Source organism: Aythya marila (genome assembly GCF_965140915.1).
Source record: "Aythya marila genome assembly, chromosome: 8".
NCBI lineage: Eukaryota > Metazoa > Chordata > Aves > Anseriformes > Anatidae > Aythya > Aythya marila.
In genome coordinates, this window is record NC_139049.1 from 1,492,394 (window position 1) to 1,511,875 (window position 19,482).

General features: G+C 35.8%; 1 protein-coding gene across 2 annotated transcripts in view; it reads left to right on the plus strand.

The window, feature by feature from the left end:
• RPAP2 (RNA polymerase II associated protein 2) overlaps window positions 1–19,482 on the plus strand; it is a 41,155-nt gene that overhangs the window by 444 nt on the left and 21,229 nt on the right. For both annotated transcript variants that reach the window (XM_082766110.1, XM_082766111.1), the window contains exons 2-11: window positions 51–96; window positions 970–1,084; window positions 1,750–1,848; window positions 2,151–2,216; window positions 2,629–2,717; window positions 4,689–4,724; window positions 5,581–6,529; window positions 8,015–8,109; window positions 9,718–9,798; window positions 17,316–17,384. In XM_082766110.1, the coding sequence (XP_082622236.1) occupies window positions 51–96; window positions 970–1,084; window positions 1,750–1,848; window positions 2,151–2,216; window positions 2,629–2,717; window positions 4,689–4,724; window positions 5,581–6,529; window positions 8,015–8,109; window positions 9,718–9,798; window positions 17,316–17,384 (1,645 nt within the window). The remainder of the gene's footprint in view (window positions 1–50; window positions 97–969; window positions 1,085–1,749; window positions 1,849–2,150; window positions 2,217–2,628; window positions 2,718–4,688; window positions 4,725–5,580; window positions 6,530–8,014; window positions 8,110–9,717; window positions 9,799–17,315; window positions 17,385–19,482) is intronic.

A 19,482-nucleotide genomic window follows, 5' to 3' on the forward strand; every position in this document is an offset into this window, starting at 1 on the left:
TGGGTAATGAAGAAAATAAACTCACGGATTTCCGTATTCTTGATTTCTAGGAAATAAACGTTTAGCTGCTCTGGAAAACGAAGATGTTGCTCAGAGGTATAGTTTCTGACTAACAATACGTGGTCGTCATGTTGTTTTGCTTCACTTTGCAACTGTATTATTTGCCTGGTATGGGCTTTTTTGGCTTTCTTAGAGATAGCCAGTACCCCCTTCAGGCAGACTTGTTTGGGACAACGCTATGTATCTTTCAATTGCGTTCCCACAGTAGTTACTGTAAAGATATCTCATCCAAACATTTACAAGAAAAAACACACATGCATTTCTCTATTCAAGGTAAAAGGGGCGACCGTGGGATGCTACCACAGTAGTGAGTGACACAAGTTTATGAATCTGAACTCCACAGTTGTATTTCCTTACTCTGTACTGCCTGTTTTTTGCCAGTTTAATTTCCTTGCATACTTTCTAGTCTTCTTTGTTCACTTTAAAAACCAAATCTGAAAGATTTGGCCATAACAGATTTTTTTTTTTTGCCATGGGCAGTTACCTAAAAATCCATTTGACTGCATAGAAGACTTTCAGATGAATATCCTGAGATATATTCAGATGAATATCTTTTCAGTGATTTGCAGGGACAGGACAAGGGGTAATGGCCACAAGATAGAGCACAGGAAGTTCTACACCAACACGTGAATGAACTTCTTCATGGTGAGGGTGACAGAGCACTGGGACAGGCTGCCCAGGGAGGCTGTGGAGTCTCCTTCTCTGGAGGTATTCAAGGATGCCTACATGGGCAGCCTGCTCTAAGGAACCTGCTTTGGCAGGGGGGTTGGACCTGATGATCTTTCGAGGTCCCTTCCAACCCCTACAGTTCTGTGATTCTGTGGTATCATTGATACTTGGTAAAGATACAGCTGGAGAACTGTATATGGAAGCTACTCTCTGTGTCATTCAATATCCTTTATGTTACAGGAAAGCAGCCCTGGAGGCTGCTACTAGAAAGAAGATTGAATTTGAGAAAAAAGCACTGCATATTGTTGAACAGCTCTTGGAAGAGAACATTACTGAAGAGTTCCTTCTGAATTCTGTAAGTGCTGCAAATTTTTACACTATTTTATATCTCAATGTTCAACTTTTTAAGTTCTTGGACTGATTTGCTGAAGTTTAAAGTAGACAATGTTATCCTCTCTCGTCAGCACTGATTGCCTTATTTTCAGGGGTTTTGTAGTGAAAATATGCTGTAGTTTTGTAGAACTATATGTATTTTTGAATCCTCACTTTATTACCTTTGTTTATATCCCCATGTTCTGGACTCAGAGGTGAAGTATAAAAAGTTAGGTCCGTATCATGTCCTCTGTGAATTTAGACAACGTTACTCTTTACCCCACAGTTCATCCTGGCAGCACAGTTTTTGTAATACCACTGGTATGAGGATTGATATGAGGATTATTCCTGTTAAAGTTGTAAATGCACTGGTAGATAGGTTTATATAACATATAAAGAGAGGAAAACTGTGAGAATAGGTACCATACTAGAGGCAAAATGAGGCTTTTGTATATATAAGAAGTATCCGTGTCTTTCTTTTCCTATGAGTATTTATCTTGTTACTGATTTTAGTTTGGAGGTTCTGAATGCTGTTTATTAAATTTACTTGATACTATTATAAAATGAAATGTATTTATTTACTTATTAGAAGTTTTGAGCATGAAAAATGACCTTCCAATATCTGTTGTTGAACTGTTATCATTTCAGGGAAAAAATATTACTCCATCTCACTATAAAGACGTTGTTGATGAACGGTCTATCATCAAATTATGTGGTTATCCTATATGTCAAAATAAACTGGAAAATGTAAGTTGCTTTTTATTAATGCTGTTAACATAAGAACCTCTTAGTGGTTTTTATATTCTTGCATTTTCTTTTTCATATTAAAGTTAAAATATTAAACATAAATAAAAATACTGTTAAGTAATGGGCCAGATATCCTGTTGTTCCATTCCAGTTTAAGACTTCTGAAGTAAAAAGTTAAACCTGACCTGTTGACAATCATTGCTGAACCAGTTAGCATATTAAAATACGTGCATTAAGAATCAAGTTTTATGTAAAGACATGACAGAGGTGACAGTCTTGCTGATGAAAGTATATCGTTTCAGGTGCCAAAACAGAAGTACAGAATTTCAACAAAAACTAACAGAGTTTATGATATTACTGAAAGAAAGGTATGGTACCAAGCTATTTCTATACTGTATTTAATATTGTTTCTGCATTAGAAATGCATTTTGTAGAAGTATTCATATCGTGGCTTGATTCAGAACCAGCATGTTCGGATCTGCTCTTTGAACTTTTTTGATTATGTAGAACCCAACACAGGCTTGTTTCGGATAATGAAAGTGCAAAAAGGAGCAGGGGGGTGTGGAGGAAAAGAAAAAACTAAAAGTGATTTGTGGGGAATGGGATAGACCTGTTTGGTAGGTTTGGTTTCTCACATAAATTAAAAGCTTGATTATAAGCTGAAAAAGAAATATGAATTGGTACTTAAATTTCACGAGTATGAAAAACAATTGATTTTGTCGATTTCTTTGAGTATTAAAGATGTTTTTAGTCATATTTTACATACTGCTTTGTTTCCAGTGCTTCTGCAGCAACTTCTGCTACAGAGCATCTAAATATTTTGAAGCTCAAGTTTCCAGAAGTCCAGTATGGATGCGAGAAGAAGAAATGTAAGTGTAACCTTATATATTTGTAGTTCATTCTGAGGATGCTATTTTCTCTATCCAAACTGTGATGGTAATTAATTAGTTGCAATACATCCAAATGGTTAGGCTGAAGCAAAGGTAACTGATGTTAACATGTTAGCTGAGTGTGGTGTCAATTTCAGAAGTGTTGTTGCAGTATGGATTACTGCAATTGACATGACTCAGTTCTGCTCATGACTACTCAACAGACACAACTGTGTTAGTTTAGAGGGCAGGCTAGTCATATATAATAATGATGTCCTGGTAACTTTAAAATTTCTTGTGATTGGATTCTTAAAAGACACATAATATAATGTAAAGAATTAATTGATCTTATGTTGGTACAAAAGATTTTCTAATTCTAGCAGAGCATTTGCATTGGGCTTAAAGTTAGACTGTGAAGGCTTACACCTGAAAGCAGACTATAAATGAAGAGGTTCTTTATCCTGCATAAAACTATAATTTCAGATTGCTCATTTCCTGCTGTTAACTGCAATACATACTTTGGAAGACTGTAATGTGGTTCACGTTTTAATATGTTGACTGGTTCAAGAAACATAGGCTTGCAAATAATGAATTGAGCCACTGGGTGTCACTGTTCAACAATAAATACTTGCCTAGAGAACGTTCAGGTAAATTTATTCATTTTTTCATTCTCCAAGACACTACTTTTCATAGTACCCTGGTTTTCAACAGAAAAACCAAGCTGAAATTATATATCTGAGCTCAGTTTCACAGATCTGATCAATCATGTGAAATATCTGATCAATAAGAGTAGTGGTTTAGAACAGCCTGATACAGTAGGTAAAACTGTTTTCTTTGTGAAATATTTAAATAAACTTACCAGTATTATTGTGGTATTGTTATTTGCTCTCACTAAAGAAAGTGTTTATTGTTAACATTAAAAGCACACAGTTCTGATATGCCTGACATACTTAATTATTTATGCTGGGGTGGGTGTATTTTCCAAAACAAACAAGCAAAACAAAAATGCAAAAAACAGGTAGTGCATGGCTAGTTATGTCTGTTTGCATAATCACATACATTTGCACACATTGTATGTTTACACATGAGAATATCTGAAATTCTTGTGAAAGAAAAATCTAAAAACCTTAATTTTAAACTCTGAAGAGTAAGTATTTGGAATTAATAATTTAAATCATTTTATGGTATCATCTTTAGTTTCCAGACTCAGTTCACTCATGACTGGTGCAGCTTTCATCTTTTTTAAACCTATTGGTTTTTATATATATACTGACTGAGTTTAAGGTTTTATTGCATTGACTTTATTCAGTGCATGCTATAAAGGTTTCCTTTCATTCATAATGCAGGTGAGGATTTCAACATTCAGTGTTAGATAAGATAAATAGCGTTATGATGTTACCTTATAACTGAATAGAAGAAGATGAACTGCAGTTAGAATTTTGGAAAGAAACCCATCATAATCTGTTTTGTAACAGGTCTTCGAGCTTCTGGAAATTTTTTGAACTCAATTTTCCTAAAGCAGTATAACTGTAATAGCCTAATTTTGAGTGAATAAAAATTCAAATTAAAAAAAAAAAAAAAAAAAGATATCCTGAATAATCGTATTTTTTTCATGAATTTGGAACATTTTTGTACAAACTGCACAGAACCCTTTTTACTACAGGGACTCTTGTGACCAGTCGAGGATATAAGTATGTTTAGCTTCATGAAGAAGAAACCAAGGGGTGATCTGAAAGCAGTCTACTTGGGCGGGGCGGCAGGGAATGCAAAGATTACAGACCCAAATTGTTCTTGGTTGGTATCAGAAATCTTAACAAGGGTGACTATTAAGCTTACTGTGCTTTGAACAGAGGATGTTAGACTAGAACACCCTTAGAGGTCCCTTCCAGCCTTAACTGTATCTTCTGTGTGTATGTGTATTTCAAGAGCATTGATTTAGCAGAAAACTCTTCATTCTTTTTCTTTTTGCAGACCACCAGATATAGAGCTGCTGAAGGAGGGGCAGAGGTACACTGAACAATACTTTATGTGCATTTATAGTTACAAGTATTAGCATCATATAAGATAAAGGGAGAATATTTGATTTCATGTGTTATAGAAAAGGCCTTATTAGAGACTACACAAAGGATTATTTGTCTCTTTTTTTTTCCTTTTTTTTTTCCTTTTTAATCTTTGTGATGCTAAGCCTGCATGTTTGACCTGTATGATTTAGTGTACAGCTGTTCTTGGCCTGTATGTTGTAATTGAGTCTGTTGAAATCTGAAACAAATACACTGTTTGTACTTTGCATATTTTATACCATCTATTCTTTAAAAAGAAAGTGGTACCAATTATATGTGATGAAAGCTTCTGTACTTCCTATTTTGAAACATTGATATCTGCTAGATTAAAATCATGTTACTCTGTCATCTCTCTGTACCTTGCTGTGTGTATTATCGTTTTGTTTGTTTTCTCTTGCCATTTCACGGCCATTAGATGGCAAACTTATATATGCTAAAAGAGCTCTGCTGGCCTACTGTGTTCATAGCTATGTTGAGATGCTGATCTTAATTTGGAATTGCAATTTTTTTTTAAATTCATTATGCTAAGTTTAACCTCATTTTGTTGTCTTTAATAATAACTTACTATTCTAATTGCCAATGAGCAACTGGGAATTTATTTCTCTAAACAATGTCTGTACTTGCCATCTTGATTGCAGAATGTCAAAACTCCTTGCATTTAAAGACTTTTGGAAGATAAATGAGCAAGAAAGTACACTTACTCTATAAGGGAAAATGCTTTGTTTATCTTACATGAGAAAGAAAAGCTGTTATAGGTAACACCCATTTCTTACTTCATTGATGGCTTATGTTTTCTGTTACAGTGGCAAGTCTGGAGAAGAGGTGAAACTACGTGATGAAGCAATTAAAGCTTCTGACATTGAAAATCCTAGGCTATCTTCAAATCCATGTGAATCTACTTCTCATGACACAGCCAGCGACAGCAGTAGTGATACTGAACAAGAATTTGTTTCTTCTGTTCTACCAGGAAATCAGTCAAGTTCAGCTAATCTTGAACAGCAATTGCACAGCAACAGCATCCTCAAAAAGAAACATATTAAGAAAGCCAATTCCAGCCCTAAAGCTGAAGACTTGGATGTCGTAGAAGCCACTGAACAACTATCTAATTGTAAATTAGATGTTCAGGATGAAACGCATGCTTGCTCTGTTCAAAATAACGTAACTGCAACACCTTCAAAAAAAACTACTCCAGGAACATCAGATGCTTCAGAAAACTATGAAAACACCTATAGCGGATCACAGATAGTTTTCCTAGGTGTGAGCAAAAAAGGGGCAGAACGTCTTACAAGAATACTAGCTAACTCAAAACAATATAAAGAAACTGAACAGCGGGATCCAATTAATTCCTTGGCTGCTAAAGGCAGTTTATTAGAAGTCCTTAAGCAAACACTTACTGAATGGAGAACTGAGGAAACTTTAAAATTTCTCTATGGTCCGAACTACATGTCTTTATGCTCATCAGAATGCAAATCATCTGCCAACCGAGAAAGTGAAGAACTTGATGAGGATGACTTAGATGCAGCTGATGATGTTGACACTGTTGCAGCAGGGGAGTCTGAAAACAGTTTGAACTATTCCTTACCTTATACAGGCTCAGGTGGAGTAGCTAAGCCTGTGCCTAGTTACGAAAAGTTAAAAGAAGAAACGGAATTCCTAGAACTCCGAGTAAAAGAGTTCTATAAAGGGAAGTGCATCTTGGCTGAAGAGGCAGCGACACATGCACAAACAGAGGAACTTCCAAGCAAAGACAAAGTAAGTGCCCATGGGATAGTGTCCACGCTATTTAAAGCCTGCTTTCAAGCAGTTATTACAAGCTTTTTGTCTCTGTAAGTGGATATGGCCAAGGTACCATCAAACTATTAATGTGAACTAGTAAAAGGAAGGTTGACTAGACTCCAAACAATCCCATCAGGTTGAGGAAACATATTTTAGGTTGAAAAAGAATGACTTTGACTGTTTGGGATACATTCAGTTCTGACAGCAGCCTTTCAGTTTGTGAAGCCTGAGAGATTAATCCATTTGCTCAAGCAGAGTTTGAACATGGACTGAGGCAAGCAGAGGAGGTACTGGTAAGCTGGGATGGGAGAGGAGTTAACTATCTGAGCCCTGTGTAGTTTTTGCAAGAGAATGGGTCAAGGAGCTATAGCTGTTGTAATCTCAGCAGAAAGGTCAACTACAACTGCTGTCATCACTTCCAAGGCCTGTCCTTGCCAGCACCTCTACATCTTATAAAGACTGTACAATTGTTATGTTGCATAATTGCAGTGAGGTGAAGCTGTTAAAGAATCAATGTAAGAATAGTTTATTGGCAAGAAAAACTGGTGATTAAAGAGAAAGAAGGACTAGGGCTTTTAAGAGTTTTTATAGCGAAGGCTTTCTCTAAAACTGATGCCTTGGAGGGCAAGTAAGGAAGGTTTATGTAGAAGAAACAGATCTGTCATAAGACAGAATAGGCCTTGGCTGAAGGAAGAATGATATTTTTCTCTTCCCCTTTGATTCATTAGATAAAATTTATATCTATATTTTTGCCTTTAATTCACGACGAGGATTGGATTTCTTTCTTTTTAGACTAGATCTCTGGCATTATCTATTGTTAAAATTCTCTGAGTTGGAGCCTGCTGATTTGTTTACATATGTTGCTGTAACCTATACATTTTTATTTCTTTTTTTTTGGGGGGAGGGGGTCTGGAGGGTTGTAGACCTAAAGAAGTATAGACTCTATAGACCTATAGAAGTATAAACTCTGAGGTTTCTCTCTGACCCTTCCAGTTCAGGCAGGCCAGCTGTTAGCAATAAGGTGGTCTTGTCAGTACTGTAAAACACTGCACTAACTGTGCTAGGTACGTTGTACAGTTTGTAATAGCATCTGAAGCTGCTTTTGCCTTTAAATATATGCATCAGAGGGCTTTCACAATGCTGCTTCCTGTAAAATAAAACTATTGCATTGCTTCTTGTAAAAAGTTTAAACATATAATTTTGAAGGAATTTACCATTGAATTAAAGTATCTAGCATACTGCTTTGCAAGAAAAGAGGAAAAGTAGGCTAGCTGCAAACTGTATATGGGGTCAAGTCAACCAACGTTCTGTTGATAACTCATTGTTTTTTTTCTCTTTCTTTGTTCAGAGATGAGTTTTCCTATGTTTAAACATTTATCGATAATCTGTAACTATTTTGATGCATAGCCTGTAATTAAGTATTAGGTTATAATTGTTAAAGGTTTTAATGTTGTAATACAGGATGATGAACAGCAAGATCTCACGTTTCCACTTGTTGATTCAAATGCACAAATGCAGATTAGAAAGCGAATCGTCCTTGAAAAACTAAGAAAAGCGTAAGTATTCTTTACTTCAGTAAATAATCAAACTGAAGTTGGTGCTCATTCATCGGCATTTTAAGTAATAAACACACTGTGCAAGGATATTCTGGCCTTTTTCTGAGTGGCATTACTCATAATTTATAATCATTATTGCCCTAAAGAACTTATTTCTAAAACATTTCTAAGTCATCTCTGATAAAGCAGCAGATGTCTGTTTGCACAGCCTTCTGAGGTGGATGTCAGAATCTCACTGCTAAGGTGTTGTCTAACAGAACCTTCTCTCTTCCTGCATGCACCAGAACTTGTAGTTGACAGCATTCATGGCTGGCAGGACAGCATGGTCCCAGTCTTTAGCACTTGGCAGAAGGCATGTTGTTGTGCTGTTACATGGGAAACTTCTGTGCTTTCTCAATCAAAATGTTGGTGCAATTCATGAAGCTTAAAATAAGAATGTGCTTTAAAAAAATAATAATCCACAGCACCCTTTTTTTATCAGTTTCTTTCTTTTCACATATCTGGAAACACCCAAACTATCTAATTTCTTGCAAGTTGTTTAGAAACAGATTCTGATGAACTTAAAATAGGAACTGTAAATCAATATTATCTGAACATATAAATATGGAATATGTATACATAAAGTAATAAATTATTTTAAAATAGCTGTGTATACTGTATGTAATTTTTGTATGCACTACACGTAATTTTCATTGTGGTAAAGCATTTATTTCTTGGCATGTTCAGATGAAGCCAGTGGGAATATGAACGTGCACAGCAGTTACTGTAAAACATGCAGTGATATAGAGGCAAATAGAAATCTTGATTCTTCCATCAGTATCAACACACTACATGCACATGTAAATATTCAAATGCAAGAGGATATTAACTATTAAATAAGTAAATAGAGGCAAAAGTTTCATCTTAAATCCACCTCTGAAATGTGAAGAGTACATGTATAAAGTACATTTCCAGCACTTGTGGATATGGAGACCTAGTTAAACAGTGTGTGTGTTTTGTGATGTGCTATATCAAGTTTTACATGCAGTCAAGTAGAGAGGCAATCTGTTTTTGAAAATTTCTGATTGCCTGTTAACATCATGGTTCTAGTTATCAGGCTTACAATGGAGTGCTGTATCCTCTTTATGTAGTATAAGAGCCTACAGTTAGCAGATAGATTCTCTGTGTAAACCTCATTTAGGCGTGCAGTTTTTGTACTGTTATTTCTGTTATTTTTCAACCACATGAATATAAACATGGAAAGCATTTATGAGGCCTGGAATTGTAATCCTCATAACACAAAACTTTTTTTTTTTTTTTTTTTTTTTTTTAAAGAATGTCATATCAGAACTGATACGGAAGTTAATAGAGTATGCATGTAAAATACAGTTAATTTCTAATTCACTTTCACACTAAACTTGTTATAAGCAAGCTGTTTTAAAGTGAAGGTATTGCCCAAACACCACTGAGAGAAATATGAAATATAAACATCATGCCAGATCTATTGCACAAAAATAACCCCTTTTTTTCTATTTACTTTAATAAGCTCTGGTAGAGAAGAAATTAAAAACTTGAGGAAAAAAATAAAAACTGGAAAACATATATTAACCAGTGTCTTTTGCCTTCTAGATTACCTGCAGTTTTGGGCCCTCTTCAGATTACTCTAGGGGATGTTTACACAGAGCTAAAAAATCTTGTGAAAACTTTCCAGTAAGTATTGGTTTTTAATTAGAGATTCTTCTTGATTGATTGATTAAATAATTCTGTTGAATGATTTGTGATTTGGTCTCAGAGAAGTTCCCCCTGCAGATTTTTCCCTTTTATGGCTGTGTGTTCATGTAGGTAATGCCACATTCCCTGTGGACTACTGAGCCCTTCCTTGTTCCTGACAGTGGCTGGGTCACCAGGAGTATTTGCAGATTTTTAAAAACTAGGCCAGTGGTCTCTGGAGGATGGTGGTGAGTCTTTTAAAGGTTCTGCTACCTCATCACTTCCTATTAAGCGTGAGTTTGTGAGATCTGTCACTTTCTTTTGCTCTGGCTCCTTGTAGCTGGACTAACTGGTTTTAATGTGATTAATAATTGTTGCCACTGACTTCTACAGCTGGGAAGACCCAGCTTGAGCCATCTTGCCCATTTCAAGGGGAAGTAGACATAGTGTACACGCCATTACCACAATTAGCAGCACTGAAGAGGGTATTTGGAAACACTGGGACTAAAGAAAAGAGGGAAATCAGAATTGTGGTAACTTCTCTGAACGTTTTTAGGTTTTGTTTGGGCCACAACTCCTGCATCTTGACGCATTGTCAGGAAAAGGAGCAACAAGAGTTATTAACTCTGTGTATGCTATCACTCTTGGAACTTCCCCCCCACCCCCCCCACCCCCAGTAAACTGCATGATGTTTACATGTGAAATTACCAAAGCTCATTCTTATGGTATTTGCAACAAGAAATCTAGGCTTTGGTGAACAGAAACCCAACTCCACCTAATTCCTCATGATTTATCTGATATCTGGAAGAACGCCACAAAAACACAGATCTCTATATATGTTGGCTATTTTTTTTACTATGGAAGATAATAATTTCCTTTTCCTTTCTGGTGATTCTGTGCATGATCTCTTATTTAAGAGCTCCTAGTGTTTGAACTTGATTATACAATTGCAGTCATTTAATTGTGATTTTATTTTAACAACACTGAAACTGGGAAGGATATGTCTGGTTATACTGGAGCAGCATCTATATACTGTATATATACCAGTTCTTTGAATAAGGACTTTCTATCTTAAAACTTTGTGCATTTTACTTGCTCTGTGGTCTAAATGCTTAGTAGTGATAGAATTGGAAAAAACGATATTTGGTCTTTTTCAGTCTACTTCTTGTTTGTTTAAATTTAAAGGAGGAAGGTTACCTGGAGGTTCCCAAAAGCAGAACTTATATTTCAAATTACCTTTGAATAGCAAAAATAATGTGGCCTGATTATCAGGTTTTAAAAACAGTTTATAGCAAAGGAGCCTTGAAACCAAAACGGTCTTCTAAAAACATAGATATACACTTAAAAACATGTGGATTTACAAGATGGAGCCAAACCTAATTAATTTGGGTTTTGATCCAAAAATGTTATTGTTAGTATCTCTTAGTGGAAGTATGTGACCTGGCTAATGTAGCAATAATTTTGCTATTTTTTTTATTCTCCACAGATCTATTTCTGATTCTTCAGATAACACTGAATGAGTTGATTTTTCAGTCTCTTTTGTTAAAGAGTAAGTTGAAGGGAATGGTAGTGAGTTCTTGGAGTTCTTTTACTGTGAAGATTCCAGACAAATTGCTTAGAAATTCAGCTTTTTGGGAGAAGGGTTGCTGACAACAATTGTGAGCCCTACACAAGAATTTTTATGTGCCTTTATGTACATCTCACAATAATTGGAGTGCTATTGTTGCTGATAGTAAAATAATATGAAAATACAGGAAATAAGTAATAACTTTTGAGCCCTTTTTCATTCTTGCATTTGTGATACAGAAGAGTCTGCTGACAAAACAGGAAAAAAAAAGTTAGCTGTCTAGAAGAAGGCATAGGTTTGAATCTCCATTTCTATACTTAAATATAAATTTACTTAATGAGTGGTCTCTCTGATTTTAAGTTGAATGTATTAGCAGGGATTCTGAGATTTTTATTTTATTTTTATTGATATTTGTTTGAAAGGTTTAGAAATTTAAAAGTTACTTTCTTTGTTAATATGGTTAAAATGCTTAATGACTATGGAGGCAGCCCTGACAAATGCTGGTGCTTTTCATACTAGAAATGTTTCAGGCTGAAGAGCTTGCTGAAGAGGGAAGGAGATAAAAAACACATGGCAATAGTAGAGCTTAGCTGAAGAAGGGTAAAAGAGCATGTGGTGAACTAAGCAACAACAATTTTCAGCTCCATTGGTTTTTAAAGGAACACTTGCAGTTCAGCCTCCTTTGGGCAACATTTTAGTCAATCAGCACTGCTGGGAAACACACTAGAGGGATCTCAGGAGACATTTTAGAATGGTTAGAGCTCTTCCCAAACAGAGTCCCTCAGTGCCTGTAAGCTTTTGTTACGAAAACTGAGATGTCAAATAATTCTCCAGAGTGTATAAGGGCACTTTGTTAAAAGATCAAGACAAAATTAGCTAGGAATTGAGGCTAACTTACTATGTTTGTGAATGTGTGATTTATTTTATTTTTTAAAGCTTAATGTTGTATATTAAAAATAGAATTTCTGCTGTATCTTATGGTTGTAAATATTTTAATTTATTTTATGGAGCTTGTTATTGACAATGAACTCTCGCAATGCCAGTGATATAGCTGTTTCTTAAAGATGTGTTCATGATTTTCTATTACAGGTTTTGTCTTGTTTACAAGACAGTATTTTACCTTTTAAAATATGTATAATAAGTTTATGTTATCTAGCCTATACTCACTAATAGGCTTTTGCTTATTACCCTTTATTAAGTGGAATTTAAATTCTGAGTTTCAACTCAGCAATAGTTCATTGTAGTCAGGTTTTTCTGTGGAAATGTGGAAGTACCAGATGGTCGATGACCTTTTCTCTTCAACACAGCAGATTATGGGTTTCCACAGCTGAAGTGCCAGTGCAGCACACCATTATAGCCAGATAGGATGGGATGTAACAGTGTTTGTTAACACATCTAGAGTATTTATTCTGTGTTAAACCTGAGCTAACTTGTGTTAAATCTTGATCAGTCAGAGTAATTAGTGCAGAGCTGTTTCTAAAGCGGCAGATAAAAATTAAATGGGCTTCTTTTAAAGAAAATTTAAACTTAAAATAGCAGGCCATTTTTGCTCAGGATCAACAAACTGAATTATGCTTCAGCATGGAAATATGCTGTTCTTTTTAAGGGGGTAGAGGAGAGCTGGTTTTTATGTTTAAATTTTTCTAGGTGAAGCTTGAAGCATAGATTATGTTTGTTTCATATTTGCCTGTGCTAACCTGAGTTAGTTAAATAACAACTTTGCCCATATTAGTGCAAGTTTTTGAAAAATTATAGGTAGCTGAGCTTCTCTAAAGTTACAACTTGAACATCTTCATCCATGAAGCCTGTCTCACAGAACAGGTAAATGGCCAAACTAGGAGGTCAGGTTCTTGAACTGACATTAATAATATATTCCTACATCTAGGAATATAGATATGTGAATGAAAAGGCTGCTTTGTTTGCAAAGATGCTGACAGCTTTACCTTGCTACAAAGTTCAGTTGTATAAACAAATGTTTAGAAAAGGAAAGAATACTCAGGATTAGTTTATAAATGGTTATAAAGAAAATACATTTAGCAAAGTTTATTTTATACATGTATTAACCAGTTGCTTTTTTTTTTTTTTGCATCTTTTTTGTAATATCTGATGCTGTGGACCTCGTCAAGGGGAGGAGGGGAGGTGTTAATTACTCTGCACAATAATCTTTTTGTCTATCTGCCATTTCCTGTTGGACTGTGTTCCTGTTATCAAATTGTTTCCTAGAAGTCTCAGAAAATGTAATCCTGCTGAGGTGCTGAGCACCTGCATTGCTGAGAGTTTCCTTCCTATAAAGTCAAGTTTCTTGAAGTACCTGTCAAATTCTAGTGTTGGGCTTTTATGGATGTGTTTAAATTTGCTGCCACTGCAAGTACTGGTTACAGATCAGGCCATCGTTGCTAGTGGAGTTCTGCTAGCAAAATCAGCAGCTGACAGAAATTGAATGGGAAGCCAACCAAAGAAAAAGAAGTAGGACCAACTTGTGTGCTCTTTGTGTGTCATTTTTGGGTTTACTTTTTTGTTTACTGCTTACTTCAACCTTGGACTCCTCTGTACTCCCAAAGCTTCCATATCAGAGTTGACTTTCTTTGCAGGCTGGGTTCCAGTCAGGTTCTGGGAGGAGATTCGAAAGGGAATTTGTCTTCATCTTACTTTTTAGTCCTTTATTTGTCAATTCCTGCCTCTTTTTGATTCATCTGCTCAGTCTGAGCTTCTTCATACAGCATTAGAACTGCTTTGTGGGTCCTGTTGCCTAATGGATGAGGGAAGCAGTTAAGTTCAGCTATAGTGCATCTTCCGACAAGCAGTGCAGGGGCGAAATACAACACTCATAAACTACCCAAACAGCTATTTGGGAGCATCCAGGATTCTTGGCTTACCTGTCCATTACTACAAAGCCTAAGAAAGTAGAGATGTTCTCTTCTGAAAAGTTGTATATTGTTTTCTTTCTTCGGGTAGCTGTGGGAAAATTTTGTAGTGTTTTAACATTTCCATACTATGTGTATGACAGAAATCTAGTGACCTTTTTCTCCCGTCTTTCAAGGATCGTTCTGAAGTAACAATTTTGGCCAGAGGCAAGACAAAGAATTAATGAACCTTGCACTTTCCTGTTTTCTGAAAGCTTTGCTCTTCAGAGGCCTTGGTGTTGACACACAGCTTGTTCTTGAAAGTGACTGCCCTTCCTCTGCTCTGTATTATTTAAGGGTTCGCACCTGTAGGTTGCCAGCTTTAGTCTGATCTGCCTAAAATCTGTTTGTTTTTTTTTGTTTTGTTTTGTGTTTTTTGTTTTTTTTTTTTTTTTTTCAGTTGCACAAGACAGGTGTTGTATTGAAAGGCTGTGGAAGCCTCACTTCATCCAGTCCAGTGACAGGTGCATCAGCAGATCCGTACCACCACATGCTGCTGGCTATCTGTGTCTTAGGACTACCTCCTTCATAAATAGCATATTGATGGCAATGACTAGTGTTGAGACCTGGCCAATCAATACTAACATTGAATAAGAGTTAATTGACACAAATAGCTGCATCTCTCAGTTTGTGTACGAGAATGACACCTTCCAATGCGCTAATCAATAATAACTCCATGTAGAGCATTGAAATAAAGCTGCTTTCTCTATTTGACAGAGTTTTCCCTGGTGATTTGGATCTGTCTCTTCCATTGTGTCTTATCATAGCAGATTAACTGGAATGTTACATACGAATTGCCTGTCAAGATGATTCCATCAGGCATTTCTTGGTAGTGTTTATCACTGTCATCAATATTGAGTCAAGACCTTCAGCCTTTGTTTGTTTTCCTTTTCTATAACCAGAAAAATGAAACAACTTTGTTGCCAGCTACTGCCATTAGCTATTTCAAATAGTAATTGGTAAACATGCATCTTCTAATAGCAAAAATAATCTGTATTTGTCAAAATTATTGGTTCTAGTTTGACATGATAATTCCTATACATGTAGTATAATACATTGCTTTTCCTTTCATCATTTAACAAAACTAGGGCAGTTAAGGTACTATTTGAGTAATCGTTGCTTCAAAATCTTACTTTGGTTGGAAGGCTTGGAGATTTGAGGAGGAAAACAGGATAATATTGCTTTGTTCATTACTATTCTTAAAAATATTTTTTGAATATATTTCTGAAAAAAGGAAATGATCCTTTAAAACACCTTCATAACTATTTTTAATGATTATTTTGAATATAACTGGGTAGAATTTTTCAAAAAAAAAAAAAGAAAAGAAAAGTTGAAGTTTAACAATGACAAATCTTACTGAGGGAAGAATACCCTGGAATTGAATTTGTTGTGAGGTATTTCATTTTATAACTCGTGTTTGGAGTAAGGACTAAAAAAAAATAAATAAAAAAAAAGACTTAAGTTCCTACTCTAGAAATCTAAATGTCTAAATGATCACCTTTGTCATTTCTGTGCTTTGGGATCCCTTGAGTACAGTAGCATTCTGGTCTGCTTCTGAAGCTGAATTTATCATACACCACCAGGAGAAGGAATGTGCTGACACTCTGAATGCAGCCGTGTCCTAGTAAGGAACTAGAGGCACAGTTAATGTTTGATTTTTTTTATTATTATTTTTTATTTTTGGAGCTAACATAAGCTGTGTCATGAGCATGTGTCTTGCTACCATAATGATCCCTGGTAAGGGATCTGGTGATAAAGCCCCTATGGCTAGGCTGCCACCTTTTACAGATAATGCTGCCACGTAGCTTTCCATATGTGACTTCTAAAAGCATGTATTTCTGCCAGTTGCCACAGTTTGCTTAAAACTTTAAGGAATCATGTCTTCCTTTGAAATGTCTAAAACAATGTCTCTTCTGCTAAACTGAACCTTGAACATCTTATAGAAACGTATTCTCCTACCTCTGCAGTGGGTTATGTTCTCAGCCCTCACTGTGTCGCCTCTCATAATGAACACTGGTAAACAGCCCCTGATGGAGCAGGTGAAATACCAATTTTTAGGAAAGTGGTTTACTCACAGACCTTTTAGCAGCCTCCCAGCTTCACCAGTGTCTGTAGACCTGTGTTAATGACAGGGCTGCTTCTTCCTGTGTCTGAATTTATGCAAGTCTATGGAGAGGAGAAGCGGAGAGCAAGAAGGAAGCAAACATATTGAGGCACTTACCCATCAGTATTTCTGCTATGTGGCAGCACCTGTCTGAATAAAATTAATGCTGCCAGCTTTTTTTGGATGCCTACATAGCCACAGCTTCTTTTTAAGATGTGACTTTTCCATAAATTGCTCATATCAAACACATGCCTAAATTCAGCTGTAACAATTGACACATTAATTGTTTTAAGTCAAATTAACATTTGAGTTAAAGAAAATGTCTTACTACGGAATTATACAATGTGAGTCAGTGGGTATGAAATGTAGTGGTCTTGTTGTTGAGCATCTCTGTGGTTCTTGATTCACACCTTTTCTTGCTCTTTTATCTCCCTGGCTCCCATTGCATAAGTTAGAATTCTAGATTTTCATTTTAATAACAAGGATCATCAGAGTACTGTCCCCCACTATCTTAAAATCCAGTCTATTTCCGCAACGCTAGCTTTTACAGCAAATCTGGATCTGAAACTAACAGGGGAAACAGTGTAGGAAGGCCCATCTTCACATAAAGTGTATGTGTGGTTCCTGAGAACATCCCTTTGGGTGTCAGGGACAGTTGAGCCCTCACAGCGGCCAAGACTGTGAATTCAAAGAACTAGCTTCTGTTCAATCTTCCCCATCCAGCTTTCACGTGGAACAAAGACAGATATTGGGACTTCTACAAATCCTTCGTTACAGGATATGAAGAAACATATCCTGAAAGTTGGTACCTTGATCAGATAGAGCTGTAATTTCCACATCTCTGCATACTAATTCTTTTCACAGATAGACTTCTAATTCAGCAATTAAAATTTGTTTACTTTCACTTTGAAATGTGCTGATTTTTTTTTTTTAATTATTACAGGTTAACAAACAGAAACATTATTCACAAAATGCCTGAATGGACTCTAATTGCTATCGTTCTGTTATCTGTGTAAGTATCTTTTAATGTCAAATATTCTTATACACAGCTGTCTTAACTGGCCTGTTAAGATGAGATTTAATTTTCAGATAAAAGAGAGAAAATATTTCTTGTAACTGACTGGGGGAATCAACAGAAATATTTTTTTTATGCAAATTAAATGAATTATCTGGAACACCAAGTTAACAGTGGACAAGCTTAATGTTACTTAAATATATATATGTATGTATATATACATATGTATATATGTGTTTTTAAAGAAGAAGGGTGGGAGGAAGGAAGAGGGTATTTCACTTTCTTCTATTCAATAATGCCGGACTTTCTTCCCTTGTCTGACAGTAGGATATAATGACACGCGTTATTTGGATGTAGCATAGTTGTTATACTTTCTCATTTTACTTCTAATTTTTTAAAAGATTTCATTTTCATAATTAAAGTCCAATTACAAAGTCCAAGATATGGCATGCTTCTACTTGTGTTTATTTAAATAATCTAGCAAATTTGTTTAGCAGGGTAAAGCTTTTTAATCAGCTCTGACTTCCTGAAAGCAATGTTGGGGCACAGTATTTTATTTTATGTGGATTAGTTTTATTGCTTAAGATTATGATACTGAAGTTCGTAAAGTCCTCCTCAGCTTTGTTCTACTTGCTTTCCAAGGGTTAAATGCTTTCCAACGGTTTTACTCACTGGAAGTTTGTTTTTATTATTGTGTATTTCAGTGAACTTGTATGCTCAGGCATGAATTATAAAAGCTGTAGTCATATGCTTCAAATATGTTTCTTAATTTCTGTTTTCCAAATTAATGTACCTTTCTGAGGTTAAAGATATAAACTCTGCAGTGTATAAAACAGTTATCTCAGAAATTCGTATTAAACATTTAACATTAGCTCACCTTTTAAGAAATCACTGGTGGTTTCACATAGTGTCAGGCCCTGCCTTTCAGTAGGGTTAAACCATCAAGCAAGCCTTGTATGTCTTTCAGCATGAATTACAAGATTGCAGAAATCTTATTTCAGAGACTGTTTATCACCGTGCTGCTGCTGCTTCTGGGTTTCCTGGGTCACTGGAGCCAGTAGGACACAGAAGTACTTAGAGACATTCAGAGGTCAAGAAGTGTTGTGGGCCAACCTCATAGCGTCCCCAGTACTGCACTTACTTTCTTTGATATTACTTCAGTCTGACACATTGTTCTGGCTTCGCTGTCCCAAGGAAGGCTGTACCAGTAGGCATTAGAGTAGGCTTCAGCGAGCCTTACATCTGTGTCACCCAGCCAGATACTGCTCAAATGATTCATTAAATCAGAACACAGAAAGTAACTTTACTTGAATGCTTTGGCATAAATATTTTATCAACTATAAGAACAAATCTTTTGTCATTTTTACTATATATTCTTATGGTCGAATTGGTAATTTGTGAAACAGATCTTATGAATTTTTCAAGTAGTTTCTGTACATTTAAGGAAATTGTGATTCTTTTGCTAAGAAGGTAAAATACATTGCTGATCTCTGCTGCAGATGATGAGCTCTAAATGTTTACATACATAATGATTGTTTTACAATTGTTTTAAGATGTTCTACAAGTAGAATGCAGTCTTGGTTGTAGAAGCAGAGAACCGAGTCTTGTTTTACCTTGGCTTTCTAAGGGCCCACCCCTAAACAAATGGGTTATATTTGATCCCAAATTAGAGTGGATTTTATCTCTAATATTATTCTAGTTAAATTTCTAATACTATTCTAGTTAAATCACAAATAAAACTGCATTTGATTTCAACTCACTGTAAGGTTCTTGCAAGGTCATATAATCTTCAGACTTCAAACCACTTCTCTTGGCCTCCTCTTAGGAGAGACTGGGAAAAATGTAGACAGGGTAGAATGAGCATTAGGTTTCTCTAAGATTAAATGTCCAGTTTTGACCTTTCCAGAAAGGATGCAACATACTTCATGACTTGGAAATGATAATCAAACTTCAGGATATAGTGGAAGATAAAAGTGTTAGGAGAAAAGCTACTGAGTACTTTTTCCAGAAACCTGGCCAAACTCCTCACAAACAGATCTTCAGATTGTGGCCCTTTGTCACCTCCTATAGTATGCTAGGGAATCAACCCTATTTT